General features: G+C 43.7%; 1 protein-coding gene across 1 annotated transcript in view; it reads right to left on the bottom strand.

Moving 5' to 3' along the window:
• Positions 1-9,150: 9,150 nt before the first annotated feature.
• Positions 9,151-22,234, bottom strand: part of trpc5a (transient receptor potential cation channel, subfamily C, member 5a) — a 59,593-nt gene continuing 46,509 nt past the window's right edge. Inside the window, exons 13-17 of the mRNA XM_073475079.1 lie at positions 21,133-21,328; positions 20,818-21,027; positions 16,657-16,698; positions 12,712-12,801; positions 9,151-10,188 (exon numbers count right to left, since the gene is read on the bottom strand). Coding sequence (XP_073331180.1) covers positions 9,151-10,188; positions 12,712-12,801; positions 16,657-16,698; positions 20,818-21,027; positions 21,133-21,328 — 1,576 coding nt within the window. The remainder of the gene's footprint in view (positions 10,189-12,711; positions 12,802-16,656; positions 16,699-20,817; positions 21,028-21,132; positions 21,329-22,234) is intronic.

Raw genomic sequence — 22,234 nt, 5'->3', positions numbered from 1 at the left:
TATGATCCGATGGTTTCTCTGTGAGCTGATGTCAGAGAGCCTGTTTTGTGTCTCTGCTGTCGTTACAGCCGTCACCTCCTCGTTCACCTCCACCAGCGAGGAGAACCTGTCTGCGGCTCCTCGGGGGGGATCTCTGATTGGCTGCTAATGAATGATTTCTACTCCATAAATCAATGTAATTAACAGGGTCAATTACATGGAGTGTCTTTATCAGATAAGGCGTGTGCATTCTCGTTAAGCTGGTGTCGTCTGTCCTGATGGAGTTCAGTTCAGATGTGTTTACACTCCACGAAATCGCTGCTTGAAGTCCTCCTAGTAAAGAAAGTCGGGCTTTTCCTTCAGCGCAGCAGACTGATGCTGGAAAAGATCAATTTAACTTGTTCTGGTCCCTGAAGATTAATGTCAAATTATCTAAAATGTCCATCAAAGTCTCCCCCAAAGTCAGTTTGAGGCTGTTGTTTGCAGTACAGACGTGGTTTTAGGCTCTTTTGAAGGGTTACAAAAGCTCTGTAAGTTCTGCTGTTGTTAATCTATGTTCAGATGCTTTTCTTCTTTTTTTTACTTACTGAATTAAATGAATAGAAAATAATCCAACTCATCACTTAAGATCACTGTAAAAGAGAGAGAGAGAAATTGAGTTTTGACTTAATTTTTACCTTTTTTTTTATCAATTCTGACTTTTCTTCTCTGAAATTTTGAATTTAAACTTTTAATTCTGACTTTTTTTCCCCGAATAATTCAGTTTTTAACTCTTTTTCTATTATTTTTTTAGAAACCTGACTCTTTTTTTTTGTACAATTCTGATTTTCTCACCAAATTCTGACTTTAAACTTTGAATTCTGACCATTTTTTTTTATAAGAAATCTGACTTTTTCTCTTTTGTTTTAACTCCACTATCATGACTTTTTTTAAATTCAGAACTCAAAACATTATTTCACAGTGGCCCTAATCCTCTTCTGTCCTGTAAAAATCAGAGGTATTTGAGGAGTCTGATCCCCGAGGAACTCAAACGCATCGTATCATCCACAGCAGAGGAGAAACATATGTGCGTTTGCATCCTAAAATACAGTTTGAATGTGTTAGACTGGATTTATATGTGTGTGTGTGTGTGTGTGTGTGTGTGTGTGATAGAGAGGGAAATAAAGCTCCACAGTGAGATGAGAGTGTTTCTCAGTAGTTCAATAATAGTCCAGTTTTTCTGAGAGGTGCTTCAGTATACTGCTGCCTGCCAAAAGGACAGCCAGCTTCTCATTCCACGGCACACACACACACACACACACACACACACACACACACACACACACACACACAGATCAGTGTGTGTCTCATAGCAGAGCTTGACACTGAGTTGGTGGAGGGGAGGTTGATGTAGAGAGAGAGAGAGAGAGATGAAAGCAGGTTTTATTCAGCGGTGCGGCCCACACAACGGGCAAGCGAGGGCTTTGTTAAAAAACTCTCATCTCTCCATATCTCCCTCTCCTCTGCTCTCCCTTTCAGCCGTTCCTTGAATAAAGTAATAATACATTCAGATTATATAGCGGCTTGTTGAAACGGCTCTCTCGCCCTCGACACGTCGCGGTGTAAAGAGAGGCAGCTTTTAACGGTTCAAACACAAACAGTCGACTGGAACAATGAAAGCGACCTGATCGCTAAAAGCATCCAGGACAAACAGGCAGGACGGAGCAGGAGCGGGATCGGAGGCTTTGTGTTCGGACAACTAATGTTTTTCATCGCAGAGTTTGAAGCATTAGCGCTGAAATTCTGCCCACTCCTCGTTCTTTAGTCGCTTTCTAAACATTTTCTGACATTTACATCAAATAAAAGTCCAGATTTGTGACGGGAAACTGTTTGCTAAGAATGCAAACTTAAGTTTTCAAAATTTGGTGGAAGAAAATGTGAATTATTGCGAGTTTCTGTCGACTGTTGTCAACATTTGTTGGCTGCCATTAAACCAGAGGAAGAAGAGGGAGGAGGTGCAGTAGATGATGAAACTGAGAGCAGTCAAAACCAGAGAAAACATGATGGAAATAAGACATTTATCTTTGTTTTTCACGTCTCCTCATCATGCTTACAGTGACAAGAATATATAATAATCTGACTGTTTTATTCAGGATAAGTATTGATATGTTTGACACCTGTGTGTCGAACAAAGCGACGCTTTGTTCGACACACAGGTGTCGAACATATCAATACTTATTCTGAATAAAACAGCTTCACTCCTTTTTTAAAAAGAAAATGACTGAACGTTTCTAAAGAAGTGCTGTCATTCAATAAAATCTATAAATGTGTCCCCTCAATGTTGTGTCATTTTTTATTGAAAATGAGATTAAATATAGATACTTTTTAAGGTATTGTCCCAAACACTTCGTCTCCTCCTGCTCAGCCAAATGTAAAAACATTTTCTTGTCAAATTTCTGGTGTTTCCACTCGAGTGTATAAATTGGAAATGGCTGTAAAAACGGTTGCGTCGACACATTTAAAGATAACTGGAGCAGTGTAGCTGTCTGTACATGAACCTTTAAATGTCGATACATTTAAAGGTTCATGTACAGACAGCTACACGCCGTCTCGACTCTACCGTCATTTTGTAGCCTTCTTTTATGTACATGATGTAACCTTACCGCTGACTTCTGGTTGCTCATTGGACATGAACAGCTGTCGCCTCAATGAAAGTCCACTGCTTTGTGACTTCCTCCTTTGCTGCTGTAATAATCACTACGGCCACTAGAGGTTCCCACCTCACAAGAAACATAAATATGGGTCGTAATAAGCTGCTTTCACAGGCAAAACCTAAACCGTCTGATGAGGAGGGTAAACTGTAAACAAAACGTGACCTTTTACTTTAAATAACATCTGTTGCTAAACGTAGCTCGCTAGCTAATCATCTAACCGTCTTACTGAGTCTCCTGCTGACTTTATAATTCCTCGAGCTGACGCATTTTACAATAAGACTCATGTGAAAGGTGTTTTAAATATGCACATGATGGCTAAGACGCTCAGCTAACACTATTGTGGATATATCATTGTGTGCTAACATCAATAAAGAAGCCTAACCTCAGTAAAAAACAGCTCCAGGAGCTGCACTCTCACATTAATATACAAAATCATATGAATAAGTAAAGATCAGTTTCACGTGTAACCCTCCTCTGCTTACATAAGGAAATGCTCTGCACTTGACCTGATTAGATGGATCCAGCCTATATTTGGCGTCAGAAAAACCACATCCTCACAGTTTCACGGTGAGCAGGTATTTCTGCTCTCGCTCGCTCTGTCAGAGGAGGCAGTCGGGCTTCTCAGAGCGAGTCCTCGTCTCCCAACGCGTCTAAAAATAACCCGAGCTGCAGAGCCGGAGCAGACACAGCGAGCAGCTCCTGTTAGAAGTGACTTCTGTCGACGCCAATTCACACCGAGAGCTTTAAAGGACGCGTCGCAGGTGTTTTGGTGTCGACACATGTTGGGGCAGGTACGGGGAGGAGTCTTCTGGATGATGGGGGGCAACGGAGGACGCCGTCGTCGCTTTAAAGACTAAAAACTTCCATCGCAATCAGCTCGATTTCTCCTCTCTAGTGTATAAACTCTAAAAGTTTAAAGTTTAAAAGAACATCCAAACTCTTGGTCGCCCTCTCGAGCGCAGCAGTAAATAACTCCTGACGTAAAGTGCTGCGGATGTGAGGCGAGAGGCTCGTACCTGTCCACCCGTGAAGAGGATTTAATGAGGAATCACTTTTAATAATGAAAACCGGAGCTGTAGTTCAGTTCATGAGACGGGCACCAAGAAACTTGTGTAACACACGGCGGAGATGGGAGGAAATGGAAATTATGCTCGTATGAAATTATAATAAAAGTGATGAACCACAGATAACAGAAGGAACTGTTCTTATTATTAGGAGAATATCATCAGGGTTATTAGACCCAGTTTAGTTTCAGCTACTCTCAAGAAGTGATTTGCATTACAGGAACTTTAAAAGGTGCAGTATGTAAGAATTGGCCACACAAACAGGGGGCAGCGTTGACTAGAGTCACTGCTAACTGTAGCTGCTGTCAGCTAGTTAGCTCAGCTAGCAGTGCAGCTAGCAGTGCAGCTAAGTGCAGTCTGGACTAGAGAGGACGTGCTTACTTTTGTAAAAGTCTCTCTAACACAACACAAAGACGAAAATTTTAGACGTAAAGTTTATTTTTTCCGTAAGTGAATAAACAAGCTGTACTCAGAGGAAAATAAGGTGTAAAGTGGCAGGGTCCGCCACATATAGACAAAGTAAAACAGTATAAACTGTGTGGTCCTTTAAGGTCAGGCACTGTTTATTCAGTTTCAGTTTAAAGAGACAGGAAATGATGGAAGTCAAATAACCAGTCCAAAAACAGCCCACTTTTCTAAGGATGCCTTTATTAAAGAGTCAACAACGTGCGCTAGCCGTCCGGTTCTAGAAAAATAACACAGTCATACATTCATCCATGTGGAAATCCCAAAAAACAAAGAAAAACAAGGACAGGTTTTCATTTTTAAAGCTCAAAATCCCTTTAGAAGGTGAGAGGGGAACCTGAATCATGTCATGTGTTCTGTATGTTTAGGTGTCTGTGTGATGAGTAGCCACAACATCGTTTTGTAAATCACATTTTTATCACCTCATTGAAACAAAATAATCACGACACGTGCGCTCTTCTCTCACTCCTCATTGGGAACAACTGAGAAAGACGCCTTGTGGACAAGAGCCCTTAATTGATGCTCTGCAGCCAATCAGAGTCGAGTATTGTCTGGTTTTGTCGGTAGAAACAGGAAGTGAACGGAGCGGTCTCTCACTCGGCAGCCATCTTGCGTAGCTGTGACAACACCAACACGACGATACAGTCAGCTCACACACATGTAATCTGAATTAGTAACTGTGGTTGTGTGTGTGGTTGTGTGTGTGTGTGTGTGTGTGTGTGTGTGGGTATACCTCTGCAGGTGGTCTGATAGATTGTGATGCAACGACACACACACAAACAGACACACACACACTTCTAAGATCTATACTGGTGGACAAGGCTGTTGTCCTCATTTGCCTTGGAGGCAGAGTGAAGCCACACAGGGCTGTTACCGCTGTGTGTGTGTGTGTGTGTCTGTCTGTGTGTGTGTGTGTGTGTGTGTGTGTGAGTGTGTGTGTGTGTGTGTGATTCACATTACAGACATCACACAGGGTTATTAAAGCAGACTGGAGGCTGCAGACGCCTCAAACTATTTACAGTCAAACATGCAGCTGGTCACTGCTCATATGCCTGTCTGTGTGTGTGTCTGTCTGTGTGTGTGTGTGTGTGTGTGTGTGTGTGTGTGTGTGTGTGTGTGTGTGTGTCTGAGGAATAATGCATGAGATGAACCTTGTGTCTTTCTCTTCCTTGCTATCAAAGTGTAAACTGTGTGTGTGTGTCATCCCATCTGTGCCTTTAGAGGACGTATCGCCTCCAATGATGCTCAGATTGTTTCTCTATCGCATCGCGCACACACACACACACACACACACACACACACACACACACACTGATACAAACAGTTTCAATCAACAGAATTGAATTATGGATTGTGGCTGGATCAATACTCCCTGTGCGACACACACACATCCTGCAGGGTGTTGCAAGGGCCGAGCCATAATCAATACGGATCTATGAGAGTGATTGACTGTCTGTCCCGTGTGTGTCTGTGTGTGTGCGACACACACACACACACACACACACCGTGGCTGCCAGCAGCAACAATCAATCCGTCCCTTTCAATAATCAATACTCGTCTGTCTGCATCCCTGTGTTCATTTCCTCCCTTTCAAAATAAAAGTCCTCGGTGTAGAAGCACTGACGTTTTAATTTAGCACGAAAGCGGACTTTTAAAAACCTTCTCAAACATCTGGTGGCGCAGGAGTGTGTGTGTGTCGGGGGAATTGATGAGGTGTGATTGATTGGCTCTGGTCCGGTCCGTCTGCAGCCTCTGTGTGTCGTGTTGAGCTGGAGTGGATATCAGCTGCATGGGGGGACGGTGTCGGTGTTTTGGGAAGCAGGACGGGTCCGAACTTTCTTTATTCACCTTCTCTGTGTAACATCCTTCTCCTGACGCTCGCTGCCTGAACATGTAATCCTGATTTTCAATCTAAAGCTGTAATAACTTCACCTACAGTGTGTCACTGACGCTGATTCTGTTGATCTGTGAAGAAATCAGTTACCTCGCTGTGAGGCTGAGCTAACAGATCAAACCATCGATTGATTGAACGCCCGGAGCTTTGCATCGTTTAAACCTTAATCCATGTTTTTCTAGTATCATTCAAGATGGATTATTCTTTTAATTTGGCCACTATGGATGATTTTATTTGCATTTTTCAGTCTCCAAATCACGTCGTCACGTCCAATTTGACACATTTGTTGTTGTTTCAATGTGAAAATGACAGAAAACTGAGACGGGTGTCATCATCACTGAACACTGATGCCAGGATGCCCGGCAGCGTCCTCGCAGCTCTCCGGCTCTGCCCCGTGACATTATGATTGCAGGGTGGGTCTCCATGGTTACACCGTGACATTTTAGGGATGTTGATTCAATGACGGGTTTTGTGCCACCGTCGCTGCCAAGACAGCTGGTGGTGAGGCCGGAGGGAAAACCAAAGTCTAGAGGAGGAGAGGACGAATTATAATAATGTGTGAGGACTCAGGAGGGATCACAAAGGGCAAAACGTTCAGCCAGCAGCTACTCATCACACCAGCTGATCGCTTCAGTGTGTGTGTGTGTGTGCGTGTGTGTGTGTGTGTGTGTGTGTTGCAGGTAACTGTGGTTTTTTTTTTTGATCAAACATGCATAATTTCTCTACTTCGTCGCTGACAGTCGTATATTAACCAGAGTAAAATTCAACAGCCTCTGCTCATGCCAACCGTTTGAAGTCGCCGCGCCGAGCCACTTCAAGGAAAAGAAAAGAAAAAAAGAAGGAAAAAAAAAAGAAAACATGATGAAATTCTGGTGAAATTTCCCTTTAAAATAGATTTCCCAGATAGAAAGGCAAACTCGACTTCGACTCGTCTCCCCCCCTTCTGAAATCCTCTCTCGTCTTACCTTCGCTCCTTTTTCTTCCGTCCTTTCCTTTTTGTTCCCGCCCTGCGCTCACCCATCATCCGTCATCCATCATCCATCATCCGTCCTCCCTCACAATAAATATCACCGCATGTTTTCATTCATCAGGTTAAAGTGTACTTATTAAGGAAGAGCTGAACGAGAAGCCAGGATATCTGAGGCAACTCAAATAGAAGCAAAGACAGTCTTTAGAAACCAGAATAGTCCTCATTACTATTATTAGAAGTCTCTTATTATTATTATTATCGTTATTATTATTACTAGTATAACTGTTATTAGGATAAAATAAAGTTCCTTGGCCCTTGTTGATGCAGAGAGAGAGGGTGCAGGCTATCGACAGCAGAGCGATGGTTCCGTCCCGGTCCGTTTCATCCCAGAGTTTAATCCGTCCGATCCCAGAGTTAAAGGGAAAGTTAATCCATCGGTCCAGTTTTCCTTTGGAAGTGTGGTAAAGTGAGTTCCATTCAAATCCCAGTGGTCTAACGAGAGTGTGACTCCATTTTTTAATCCGATTCAGATCAGAAGTTTTGGTTAAAGGGAAAGAAAGCAACTGAAGAGTCACTTCGGCTGTTTGTAATTTCCGTAATAATCATGCGTGTTTGGATCTTCCAGTGACGAGAAGAAAAATGTGAACTCTCCTTTAAAAAGAAAAGAAAAGGCCGATGTTTATAAAGACAGTTTGGACGTGAAGCGATCCTCAGAAGTTTGAGAACATTTCCCCACGGACCATGATCAAACATGAATCTGCTGACGAGTCGAGCGTTACTCTTTGAGCGATGAACTTTTAAACTCTGGAAACACTCCCAGAGACTACAGAAGCTATTTCTATTCATGTGATGTTATCGCAGTGTAAAGTCAAGAGAGGGAAAAGAGACACTGATGAGGAAATGAAGCGGGCCTCACGTGCAATCCTAAATCTAGTTCCAATAAAATACACACTGAGACACTTGAAAACTTTAAAGTTATCTTGCTAGATCCTTCAGTTTGGTCAACTCATTGTTGTGTTAGCTTGCGAGCAGGTTACCTCGGTAGCTCCCGCACTTTCTGGCTAGTTAGCTCATTCAGTAGCCAGTTTGGTACCTTGCTTACTAGTTAGCTAACTCATTGTTATGTTAGCTCACAAGCAGGTTACTTTGGTAGCTCCCTCATTCTCTAGCTAGTTAGCTCATTCGGTAGCCTGTTAGCTTGGTACATCACTCGCTATAGTGTGCTCTCACTATTTAAACTTCCTAAATCTGTGATTCTATCTTAACTCAGATTAGGATGACATTTAGCGTTAGCTTTAAGTAAAGCTAACACTGTTGTCAGCCTGTTGAGCAGCCAATACTGTTGTCAGCCTATTGGAGAAGCTAATACCAATGTTAGCCTGTTGGAGAAGTTAACAGTGATGTTAGCCTGTTAGATAGGCTAACACAGACATTAGCTTATTAGCTTAGAATATCCCTGACATCTCCTCCATCAACACGATTAATGCCTCTGACTCATCAAATCAGAGCGCCATCTTTTCTTGAGTAACAAGCTAGCTAGCCAATGACAAGTGAAGTTAAATAGCCGTTGTTGTAGACACGGGCAGCCTCGTCTAAACACAGACAGACACGACAGAACGAGTGATGATCGAGAACTTAAAGTTCTAGTTAGGATTTCTTAAGATACAAGATGAGATAGGACACAACCATGGATTTAGGAAGATCGGACTTTTCCTGTCTTCGAAACATAAGTTGGACAAAGCGCTTTGGAAAGTCTTCTGTGATGACGCCTTTGATCATGTCAAACTGTCTCGATGAACACCTGCCATTTCAGGATCCCTGTTGTCCTCCCAGGTGTTTCCAGAACCATCTGCTCCGTTCGTTTGAAATGTCGCGTTCTAGAATTCCGCTGCAGAGTTCCGGAACTCCTCCCGCCGAGTTCCGGAACTCCTCCTGCTGAGTTCCGGAACTCCTCCCGCCGAGTTCCGGAACAGACTCCGTTGGACGCCCGCCCCTCCTCCACCTCTCTCTCTGTCTCTCTCCCTCTGAATGTGTTCAGCCGCTTGCAAACAAACAAAGGAAAAACAGTTCGGTCGTCCGTCTCTCCTATAGCTGTGTGGTGACGGAGTCCTCTATGACCTCACAGCTGTCCTCTATGACATCGTCGCACGGTCCCACCCACCCGCCCATCACCATCACCCCCACCCCCCCTCCTCTTCCCCCTCCTCCGTCCACGCCGCCCTCGCCCGCTCCTCCTACGCCTCCGCCCTGGAAAACGTCCTCGCTGGAGTCCAGGAGCCGCGAGCTGGACTCGGACATGTTGGAAGCACAGTGCAGGGATTGGCAGGGGCACGGGGGCGGGAGGGGCAGCGCCAGGAGCGAGTCCCGCCCGTTCGTTCTCCGCGGGGAGAACGAGGGGTTATTGATGTCGACTGAGCGGCCCACCTCGTTCAGGTGAGTCTCGCTTCTGGTCACGTCACTGAGTCCGAAGTCGGAGTGGCTGTGGCTCCCCAGGGGGCGGAGCAACCCGTCGGAGATGGTGTAGGAGGGCGGGGACTGTAAGGGGAGGGGCATGGGCGGGGCTCTGCGTTTGGAGCGTGAGAACAGATAGGAGAGGCGCTTGAATGAGTCTGCCTTTGTTCCCGGGGCTGAGAAGCGCTGCAGGCGACTCCTCGTGCGAGCGAGTGATGAGGAGAAGGAGGAGGAGAACGATGAAGACGGGGAGGGCAGGACGCTGGTGGAGGACGGAGGGATGACGGTTGTCTTCAGCCCGTTGCTCTTTGGTTTCCCCTCCTCATCCTCCTCCTCTTCCCCCCATCCGACGCCCTCCTCCAGCTCCCTGTCGTCACCCTCGCCCCCTCTTTCTATCTGGGTCATTCCAGAAATGGAGCGCACCAACGCGGACACGCCGAGCTGCGGCGTCGGCTGCTTGTCGTCCTCCAGCGGGGTCATGAAGGTCACGCCCTTCGACTTCTGGCCTCCGCCTCCACAACCGTCACCCGATTCGCTGTCATCCTCCAAGGCCAGGCCGCCGTCTTCTCTCGCCGTCTCGCTGGAGGAGGAGTAATGTCGCCGGGGAGGACGGCGGTTCCCGAGGAGATCCAGGACCTCGTAGCGGAAACTGGAGATGTCCTGCTTCAACTCCTGCAAAGAGACAGAGAGAGAGAACTCATGTTTAGATACGTGATGAGAGACTGAAGAGTTCAGAGGTCGAGAAAGAAAGAAAGAGAAAGTCAATATTGGTCTGCAAAAATTAAAATATAATAAGACCAGTTTGACTTCGACTAAAAAGTCAAATTTCCTCTTGAAATGAAACTGACTTTTTGTGCCAGGAAATTGAATTCTATATCAGGAAGGCTGCAACGTTTGTTCTGCAGCTTTAAAAGGAATAAATATCTGATATTCGGGGGAAAACATGAGCGACTAGAAGAAGAGGGTGAGGAGGGGAAGTGGAAGAGCTGAGACTGCCGGCTGAATGAGAGAGGGGAGGTGAAACATCAATTTGTAGAGGCAGCGGGTGAAGAGGAGGGTAAGGACTCGGGAGGACGGCGGTGAAGAGAGGGAGATCGAGGTCAAGAGACAGGCAAAAAAGAGAAAGAGAGAGAATGGGTAAGTGGAGGAAGTGAGTGTAAAACGAGAGAGGGGTCCGTCGAGGGAAAACACTCATTTTATATAACTAAATAAGTTGCTTCACTCACTTAAACCTGATTCACTTTAAAGGCTTTGCTGCCACGGCCTTGATACGTGTCTGATTATGTTGCAGCGCTTTCAAAAAAAGCTAAATAAAAATGAAAGAAAATCCACTCTGCAGCTAATCAGGTGCAGCATTTAATTAACACAGAACAGACGAGGACAGCGTTATAATTGATGCGTCATTTCACACATCTGTCTTTATTCACAGTCTTTCTATGATTAATGCTGCAACAATAAGGATTATAATTGATTAGTCTTTTAGGCCAAATATCCTCAAATGGGAGGATTTTGCTGCTTTTCTCTGTTTTGTATGAATGTAAACTGAGTAAATCAGAGCAAAGAATATTTAACCCATCACAGATGTTATGGTGACGGTGAAATACTGGCCGATGCACAGAACTACGGAAATGTCGAAGATAAGTTTGAGGTCATTAAGAAACAGTGTGTCCTTCACACAGGATGTAGAGGTTCTCCCCAAAATGTTTTAATCCCAAAGTCTAAAAAAACAAGGTCTTTGCTCTCCTGGCTCCAGATGCTCCTCTAGAGCTCGTTCGTTCCAGCTGCTTGGTCGGTTAACGCTAACAGGGTCGCTCGTTAATCCAAAACACAGCCGTCTGTCCCTCCCCTCCCGTCTGTTAGTCCGATTAACCTCACAGAAAGACACATTATGTGTCTGATGTTTGCATTAAATTCCCCAAAATGAATGAACACCACGAACATGGCTTGCTGTCACTCAAAGCGGCCTTAATAATGCGTAACTTTGAGCTTTAATATCATTTAAATGAGTGAGTTGTATAAAACTACCGTCGTCATGAAGGGATAAATTGGCTGTAGAGACCAGAAGTGTTGTTTGTACCAGGCTGTGAACATGTCCATTTCTGCTGTAAAATAGGCATTATAACATGAGCTCTTATGGCGATTGACTCGCAATTGGAGCCAGCCCCTCTAGTGGCCGTTCAAGGAACTGCAGTTTTAGGTACTTCCACGTTGGCTTCATTTTTCAGCCCAAGCACAGTCTGTGAGGAGAGCTGTTTGTTTCCTCGTATTTTCCCTTCTTCACAGGGAAACGTGTTTCTGAAGATAACTTTTCACCGAACATGCAGCATGTTCAGTCTGTTGACCAGCGTCTCAGGCTTCTGGGGGAAATAATGCTGATGTTTCACTCAACTTGACTTGAGCCTTACAGAGAATTAACATAAATGCCTACAGAAACATTTACTCTGTTTACTTCTGCTGTAACTCTGCTTCTCTGTCCACACAGAGAGCTACGAGCCAAACAACCCAGCAAACCTGAATCCTTTTTTGAGAATACAGTCACTTTTTCTCTTTCACTCGCCATATGGGATCCAAATGTGGCACTCAGTCGCGCCACTCTTCAGGGAGTAAAACCCTGATTTACTTCAACATGCACCTGATGTTAGTTACACATTTTAAACACGCCGCTGCCCGTTGTGACCACTCATCCTTCACGTCGACGCACACAAACACTCTCCGGGTGTGAAGGAGATTGAGCTCGATGTGCACCTGATGTTGTTTTTGCATTAAAAAAAAAAAAAAAAAAAAACCCCAAAGGAAGTTTCCACTTCAAAGCCCAGGCTGGGCTCCAGAGGCATCATGGGAAACAGACTCGGGAGCTTGGAATAAATTACAGCTCAGAAGATTTGGGAAAAGCAAAGTAACTCTCCTGTGTTGGTATTGATCGGAGCTGTAGATTCTGGGCAGCAGACGAGACTCGGCAGGTGGTAGCTATTAAAAATCTTTTAATCTTTTAATAAATCTTTGCAGGCACGGCTCTGCCTTTGGTATCAATTAAACCTGCATTGTTTACCGCAACACAAACACAATAAACAGACGCTGTGCAGCTGATGTTTCTGCAGACTAATAAAACGACTCACTGCAGATTCATGTTAAACTTATTGTTAACGACCTCAGGCCGTCGACGTGTCCGCAGCTGCTCGTCCTGGAATCACCCACCTTAAAGTTCTCCTCCGTCAGCCCCTCGTCCGTCTTGGCGCTGCGTATCATGGCCGCCACGTACCTCTTCACCAGGCTCCGGATCACTTCCTGTTGGGAGACATGTCACTGTGGTTATGTAACGCGCTCAGTTTCAGCTGGTTTATTGTTTATTCAGTGTGTTCGCTTTACTTTTAATCACGCTTCGCACTGACAAGAAACCTCCGATCAACATGAATAACAAACTGTATACGCAGACTAAAAACAGGTTTGTTATAAACTAAAGTTATGATAGTCAAACATACTACAAGAAACTTTTAACTAAATAACTATTACAATAATTCTCAATCAGATATGGACTCATCTGGGTCGGACAAGACATAAAAACAGCTTTTGTCCACAGGGGGCGCCAGAAGCAACAACAAATTGAAGTCCCTTTCAGCTGATTTAACTAAAAATAAACAAAAACTAGGACTAGGAGTGAAAAAAAGATTTTAGTAAGTAAAGAATTAGACTCGGGAAAAAAAAAACCCTGATTGAAACAATATTCCTGTAACAACAGTAACTCAAGTAATATGAAAATATACAGGACATCATTTTGGTTAAACCAGTGATTGAGGAGGCATTACTGCATGTTTTTTACTGAGACTGGGACCTTGACCTTGATATATCTGTATATATCTGATATACATAAAAAAACACGCCAAAAAACAAACTAATCCTGAAACTGCTGCTACATTTTAAAGCAGTGAAAAATAAACAAATTCACTTATTCTTCACAATTGACAATAAAAATCCAAATGTAATAAATTAAAAATACAAAACTATAATAACGGCTTTGAGCAACTTTTCTTGTCTAAAGGTCAAACATCTTTGGTTGTTTGGTCTCATTTGCGTTTGTGTTGTTTATACTTTATAGTTTATGATGATTTATGAGGCTCAATTTTCCCTTAAAATAGCTACAAAAGCCTGAAACATGTTCAACAATCAAAATATTTGTTTCTGGTGAAGTTGAAGTTCATTTCAAGAGCCTGGAAAAGAAGCAACTCTGACTACTTAACTCGTATCTATTCTGATTACTCACCTGTATATCAAGGTGAATATTTTAATCACTGATTTATGATTTTTGTACACATAAAAGTCTGAAAATACAAAATTATTAAAATTGTTTTGCTTTATTTTTTGTCTTTTAATGGCAGCTGGATGACATGAATGTGCCTTATCTTCTACGCTCAGGCAGGCTGAGACCAGCTGTGTGACACAACTGTGAAAACATTCATGTGTTTCTTTCCAGGAAACTTTGACGGGAATTTAAGGAAAGTTACAGTAAAGTGCTACATCTCAGCTATCTGGGGCTTAAAATAAAAACCCTGTGAGTTTACATTCACGGTTTCAGTCGTCATTGATCGCTCACAGAAAGCAGAATAAATCCACCAACTGATGCATTTAAATGTTATTGTCTCATTAAGTAATCAGCCAACGACCCTCATTGATTTAAAGAGCGGAGACAAATTTCACCAGCATTTGGTGCTCAGTGGGTGGCGATTCAACACACACACACACACACACACACACACACACACACACTGCATCCTCCCACAGTCAACACCTGTGACTGCCAAACGGGACGGTCTGGCGTGCTGTCACTCTCCGCCTCTGCCAAAAAAAACACAGCACTCGCTCTGTGAAAGCGAAGGGCAGATTCCTACAACAATCCTTAAGAACATGGACGCGTATCAAAGTAACAATCAGCGCTGCCAAACACAAAGTACTGGCACCGCTGCCGCGCTCGGAGAGTCGCTGCCAGTGCCGAGGTGTCAAAAAGACGAGAGCGCCGTCTCGTTTTGATTCGCTCAAAGCTGGACATCGGAGCTACAGCCGCCAGGAAACAATGAAGCGTGTTTCAAAACTCTGCTTCTGATGCTGAGAGGAGAAAACATCTGCATCTACATCTCTAAAAACTACAAAAGTCATCCTTGAAAGGTCATGAAGCTCTTTCTGATGAGACTCCTGGTCTGACTTAAATTCGCTGTATTAGCCGACAACGCTCGACAACACGGGTGTTAATGATTTTCAATTCTTAATTTCTCAATTCTAAATTCAAAAAATGGATTGAAATGAGATTTGCATGTGAAAGGCAGCGCTGTGATTCTCCTACTTGGAAAAAGACACTTCAGAGACGACACAGCTAGCTTAGCGTTAGCAGATGTTGGGTTTATTTTCTTTTTCAGAGATCCTTCATTGATTTTTTTTGGAAAGAGGGTTCACTCAGGACAGATTTGAGAAACTGAACTTTGTAACAAATTGATTTTCTATCTTTTGTTGTTAAACTCTTTTAATCTTTCTTTTTTGGATGAATATTATTTGACCTTATTGAAAAGTCGAGCTGTCAGGACGTAAAAGCAACAATATTTTGATCATTACAAATCCAGATGACAGTGCTCAAAAAATGTTATTATTAATATTTATTAAACAATTAAATATTGATATTGTGTACGTTCATGGAAGAAGACGTTCAGCCTCTTTTGTTTGTGAATATATTTGTTTTTGTTGCGGACTCTTTCTTCACCTCTACACACTTGTATATTTGTATTTTGAGGGTCATTCATTTGCCAAAAAAGAGACAAAACACAGTAAACAAGATTAAAATAGATTTGATTTGACACATTTCTACACATATCGCGTTAATATCTTTATCATGAACTAAAATCTGACCTGAATATTGAATCCAATCAAATCGTGAATTTGAAGAGTCATCACACACGTACTCAACACTGAACCCTCACATCATTCATTCGACATTGTCATCAGTGTGAGAGGACCAGCTGGATAAACACACCACAACTAACAAACACACACTCAGAGGCAGTTTGTGGGTCAACAGGGAGCTGTGTGTGTGTGTGTGTGTGTGTGTGTGTGTGTGTGTGTGTGTGTGGCCTCTCTGCTGTCTCACAGATCACCAGTTAAACTGGACCACATGTTCTCCTCTCAAACCTCCAGTAACACCTCAGACGTCTCGTCACTCAACAAAGATGGCGTCAAATAACATTTAAATTCCTCTTCTGTCTTCCTCACTTGGTCACATTTGAATTATTCAGGTCCAGAATCTTCTCCGTGGCTGTTATTAATTTATACTGATAAAAAAAAATCAAAATGGATGTTCAGCACGAGGCCTCAGCTGCCTTTTTTGACTGCAATGCAATAAAGATACTCCTGATTATAATAAGCTTTTTATGACAAATTCTAGAAAAGACTCTTCTTGTCTCCTGAAACACTGAGACCTCTGAAGCAAGCTGCACGTACTGTAGGTGAAAATGTAGCTAGCTCGCTAATGCTAAGTTGATTTTAAAGCTGCTGTGAGTGATATTTTGTCATTAATACAAGTGTCAAATAGCTCTAGCTGTGGAGCATTTGGTCGGTAACTGCAGTAAAAGAGAAAATACATTTTCTGGTATCATCGCCCACTTTATCCAATCAGGACAGAGAGCTCCACGAAGTGATTACGGCTGCATGTTGATGTGGTGACGTAGAGAGGAGGGAGGAGATTGCAAAATGGACGGGATGTTAGCTAAAACGACACTTACAGCAGCTTTACTCTCCGATGTTATGATGATGACATTGAATTATCTCGCAGCTAGTGGTCCGTTGTGTTTTAGAAAGTTGTTAACCACCACTGCTGTTACAGTACGTGGAGTCTTTCGCCTTAAGAGAGAGCCAAGCAAGCTCTTTCCCCTGTAGCCAACCTTCATGCTAAGCTAAGCTAACAGTCTTGTTATTTATACAGACATGAGAGTAGTGTTGATCTTCTCATCTAACTCTCAGCAAGAAAAACAAATACTGTCAAAAGTGTTTCTCGATGTTGGATCCACGCTGGAGCCGTTCAGACACAAACCCACCTGTACACATAATAAACAAACAAACAAACAAACAATCAAACAAACAGGAAGCTGTGACGTGTGTACACACCTGGTAGTGCTGGTTCTGTATCAGACTGTCAGCGTGGCGTTCCTGCAGAGACACAAAGAAATCATGTTAGATGTTTGTCTCCTCGTCAACCTCATTTCTCCCAAAATGAAACATAACAACACTTCTCTTCTGAAACATGATTTACGGCGTCAAACCAGAACAAAAGAGAAACTGACTTTTACAGCCTGGGTCCTCCAAACTGCAGAGCTGCTGAGTGATGAACTCACTTAATCACTTCTCTACACTTAAAATGGACGTTTGACTCTGTAAAGAGAAAAGTTCTGCTCTTTAGTTGAACTTTCAGGCCTTCAGCGGAGGCTTTCATCCAGAACCACCATCACCTAAGTGACAGATCTGAACGAAAAAGCGCGTATCTTCTCTTTAAAGCGCTCTTTTCACCTCACGAAGCGATGGATCCCATTGAATCAAGTGTGCTGAGAGCGGTTCAGGTTATTTTTAGAGAGCTGCAGCATCGAACCAGACCTATATAATTCAGTGTTTAACTCTGTAACCGACGCTACAGTCGGCAGAAGTAAAGGTTATCTGTGCAGCGTTCTGTTACTGGATGCTTCACAGAGGAAGACGATGAAGACAGAAAATAATTATTAGGTGTTATTTCTGTAAAAAGGACCTTCTGCTCCGACCTGTGCAGCACTTGTACCCCCAGAAGTACCTCCAGGGGAACATGAAGGAGGGGAATCAGCGGATGAAAGTATCTGTTATGTATTACCGAAGTTAGAACAACTCCTACACAGACGACGATGCGCTCTCTCTCTGAAACGATGACACCGCTTCTCTCTTGTTGCTCTGATTTGGGAGGAAATTATGATCACCGGAGAAGTTCTTGAGTGATTTGGTTTTTTCTGAGACAGAGGTAGGAGTAAAACTGTGATGCTCAACAACACTTCATCAGCACCGTCTCCTTCTGCTCCGGTACTTGTAACACATCCTCATAATTAAACGGCTGAGTAGGTTGCAGCTGCACCAGACACAACCAGAGTGAAAGATTGTGGTTTGACGTACCTACTCTAACTACTCAACCAAAATTTTAAAAGGTCGAAGTCTGCACCAACAAAAACTCCTCTCTCCCACAGAAAACACTGCTCCTGAACGCCTCGTCAGCAGTCCCGCCTTTGATTCCTCGACTTTGTGACATCACACTACGTCACCTTTGTCACACATTTGCATGATTTATGCCTCGCGGCTAGTTTGACACGTAAGAAACTGATTTAGCACAGCTGCTCTGTTGTTGGTCAGGCGTGTGTGAGCTGACCAATCGGAGGAGACTGGGGCCTTAAAGAGACAGGAGCATAAAACACCGGACAGTACGAGAAAAGTGATGGAAGTCAGTTTTATTTTAAAATTAAGGTAAAAATGTGATTTAAAGTAGAAGAAGCAGAAGGATAAAGTAGCAAACAATGGAAATACTAAAGTGTAGTAAAGGTAAAGTGCTGTGAGTAAATGTACTTAGTTACTTTCCAGCACTTATCAGCTGTCAGGAAGCACAAAGACTCTCTCTGAGTAAAACTTTTAGACTGTGGTTGTTCAAGTTTCTTCATTTTCTGTGTTTATTTGCAGAACAATCTCCACTCACACATCCATCATCCCCAGCACTTCTTCTTCTGTGGTTTTGTTTCATTTCCTCTCTCCACATTTTCATATTTGTTCTGTTTCAGTTCTGAGTTTCACCTCAGCTTCTCCATTTCCTGTTCGACGCACGCACGCACACACACACACACACAAAAACACACACACACACACACACAAAAACACACACGCACGCACGCACACACACACACACACACACAAAAACACACACGCACACACACACGCACACGCAAACATCCTTCCTCCCCACATCTTCCTCTGAAACGATCTAACTCTCCCCTCTTCAGAGCTATCAGTGCCGTTCATGTCTCAAACTGTTTTTCTGCTTCACCGTCAACACACACACACACACACACACACACACACACACACACACACGCACGCGCACACACACACACACTCTGACTCTCTCTTGATCAGATCTCTGCAGTGCTGTGCGGCTCTGTGAACCTATGTGGGCTGGTGGGCTTATATAACTCAGCCGACTTCAGCTGAGGTGAACGTGGCAGCTGCACTCTACTGTGTGTGTGTGTGTGTGTGTGTGTGTGTGTGCGTGTGTGTGTGTGTGTGTGTGTGTGTGTGTGTGTGTCTGTGTGTGTGTGTGTGTGTGCGTCTCCAGATGACTGGGCTGTTAAATGTTTATCAGGACGTGTTGATCCGCTGATGTTCCTTCTGTGCAGCTGATGTCCGTCTCTTGTATTTCTGTACCCGTCCTGCTGTTCCTCTGAGCCGGTCGCTCCACGAGTCCTCCTGCTCTGATTGATTGATCGCTGGCTCTCGCTTCGTCTTGTTTTTTTCTTCTTCTAATCCACTACGTGTCCTTTTTAAAAAAGCTACAGTTGCCACGACAGATGTTGTTTGTATTTTGCTCTCCCGCTGCCTCCAGACACTTCTCACTTCCCACCGCGCTGCCGTTTTTCTCTCCACAACTCTCCAGACTTCGTCCACCAGATGTCCTCAGACTTTCCCACCTGTCCCAGTCACCTGACTCCCACATGCACCTGTCACATTTGATGAATTCAGCCCAAAATCACAGATCACAGTTTACCTCAGGTGCTTTTACTGCGGCGGCCGTGAAGGTCAAAACACAACAAGTCAGATCATGCAGACACTTGTTGTCCCTGGCAACGATTCAAAGCCGTTTCCTGTTTTTAACTGTGAACTCCTCTCAGCTCCTCGTTCTGTAAAGTGTGTTTTCACACACGTGTTGTGTTTCTGAAATGTAAAATGTGTGAGTGACTCATAAAAAGGACGTCACTGAGTTTAATAAATAAATAAATAATTTTGGAGTTACATAGGTGTTTGCAGTCATTTTGTCAGTTTGAGGTCATCAGAAACAAATGTTGTGTTTTCTAAAATGTGTTTTCTGAAATGTCGTGAACTCATTCAACAGCGAACAAATGGAAGAAACCTCAGAGGAGCCACAGAGGATACAGTAACAACAGAAGCACTTGTTCTCCAGTCGTCCTCTTTGTTGTTTTCTACAGTCTGTGTTATAATCAAAGCTCCTCGTGTTGTTGTCGAACTTAATTAGATTAAAATAAAGCTGCCTCTTCCTTGAAGAGCAGGCCTGTCCTCTGCAGCTGCTTTAAACCTCCAGTTCACAGCCAGCAGACCTCTGTTTGCATGTGAAGCCCGGGAATCCTCCGGCGACTTGTTAACATGAATATCAGCATCTGGCCTTTCAGCCCGGCTGAGGCTCGCGCAGCCGTTTGCATGACTGTTCAGTGACGGGCATATGGCCACGCCGGCAGATTAGACTCCACATGAATAAATAAAACAAGTGCGTGTTTTTTATTCAACTGAACTTTGAGGATTTTATCTGAAGTGGAGCGGACTTGACTGACTGTCCCGTAGCTGCAGTGCTCACCGGTCTGATCCAGCAGCTGCTTCCGGTCATGTCACGATCACTTCAGACTCTACTCTACTTTTTCATTCACAGATGAATAAAATGTCGTTCCTGTTCGGGGCCGAGGAGCAGGAGGCGTAACACGGACGACACAAACAATAAACGCAAAGAAAACAATGGAGACGGAGAGTCCTCGAGGAGCCTGGACAAAACACTATTAATGTTAAACATCTTGTGTCAGATGTTTCCAACGCCCGCTTGTTTGGAGGATAAAGTGAGGAAATTATAAAAACTAGAGCTGCAGCGATAAATCGATTAGCTGTCAGCTAGTGAGTTAATTGCTAGTTTGGTAATCCATTAATCAGTTTGAGTCAAAACTCTGTGACTCCAGCTTGTTGAATGTGAATATTTTCTGGTTTCTTTCCCACTCTGTGACAGTTAACTGAATATTTTGGGGTTGTGGACAAAGGACGGCACTTGAGTTGACAGTTTATCTTTAAGTGGACGTACCTACTGAGTCCAAATTCTGACTTTGGTGACTCCAAGTACATAAAAAGACATTGTGGACAGTTTGTTTTGAGTTTAAAATGCCAGAAACACATAAATATTCTGCAGAAAACAGCCAAATAAGAAAAGTAAAGAGAATATGAGAATAACGTGATGCTCAGCAGCAGTGATGACCCTCCTGCCGTGTCTCCACTCACCGTGAACTCTCGCAGGTTTTCACATTTGTGCGTGTCCTCCCCGGGCGGCTGGCCTCTCCTGCACAGCTTGTTGTGGAGCCACATGAGCAGGTACCAGATGGACTTGGGGCTCGGGATGATGTTGAACGGAGGCGGCAGCGTGCCGCCCTCGTCAAAGTAACTCATCCACAGCTTGGTGCGGGCGAACTTCCACTCGATGTCGGCGTGGTCCTGCAGGACGACAAGACGACAAGGTCACGTAGTCACAATAAACCCTCAAACAAAGTATTCAAAAAAAGGCCTGGTCTCAAAAAGCTGTCCAATGTGGGGCCTTACAGCGATGAGCTGGTAGGAGTTGTTCATCATGGCGATGAGCATGTTGAGCAGAACCACCAGCGAGATGACGTTGTACGTCCCGAACATGGTCGCCCCGATGAACTCTGTGAACTCGTGGCGAGCCTTCACGTTGGTGACGTACAGATTCAGCAGGCCGAATATGGACCAGAACAGAGACTGAAGAGTCTCAAATAACCTGCAACACAGAGGAAGAAGAAGAGGAAGAAGAAGAAGAAGAAGAAGTGAGGAAAGTTTTACTGGGAACAAGTCTCTTCAAAGAGCTTTTTAAAGAAAACACAGTGGAGTAATAACTATAAATCAGAGTAAACCAGGAGGTAAAGTGACTCATAAAGAGGACTTTCATCTCTAAAGACCCTTTGTGACTCTGAGTGTAATAAATAAATAAATCATTTTGGAGTTGCTCAGAAGTTTGCAGTCATTTTGTCAGCTTCAGATCATCAGAAACAAGCGTCTCTCTTCATCTCTCTCAGCGTCTCTTCATGAGTAAAACAAATTGTTGATCTTCTCACACACATTGAAACGATGACACGAGGATATTTATGTGATTCAAAGCAAACACAGGAAGTTAAAAGTCTTTCTCACTATAAGAGCAAAACACAACCTGTAAGTTAAACACCATAGAGCTGCTCCTGTGTATCAGCAGCTCGCAGAACTGAACCAGAACCAGCTCTGCTCTCACAGGACTGCAGGTGTCAATACGAGCAGATTTATTGTGATGTTCATCTTTTTTACGAGCTTCTCTGAGCCCAGCTGGCTCCATGTTGTGTTGGTGACGCGTGTTGAGCGCTTTAACACAAAACTACATGACATTTTACTTTAATTACGACAAACTGAGACTTTGTTGACCTGGAAAATGACACAATTCAAACAGGATCAATAAATGATTTGTTTTTCTGAGATAACGGTGACGACCTCCTTTCTCCATCTTCCTCCTCCTCTCCTCGTCTCCTCTCCTCGTCTCCTCTCCTCTGCTCTGATCAGTCTCCTGTGTGTGTGTGTGTGTGTGTGTGTGTGTGTGTGTGTGTGTCACAGTTACAGTCGAGGTTATTGAATTTTTGATGAGGCAACAATTGGCAGGACA

This window comes from Pagrus major, chromosome 10, assembly GCF_040436345.1.
Source record: "Pagrus major chromosome 10, Pma_NU_1.0".
NCBI classification, from domain to species: domain Eukaryota; kingdom Metazoa; phylum Chordata; class Actinopteri; order Spariformes; family Sparidae; genus Pagrus; species Pagrus major.
The sequence above is the reverse complement of the archived record's forward strand: the minus strand, read 5'-3'. Positions and strand labels throughout refer to the sequence as shown.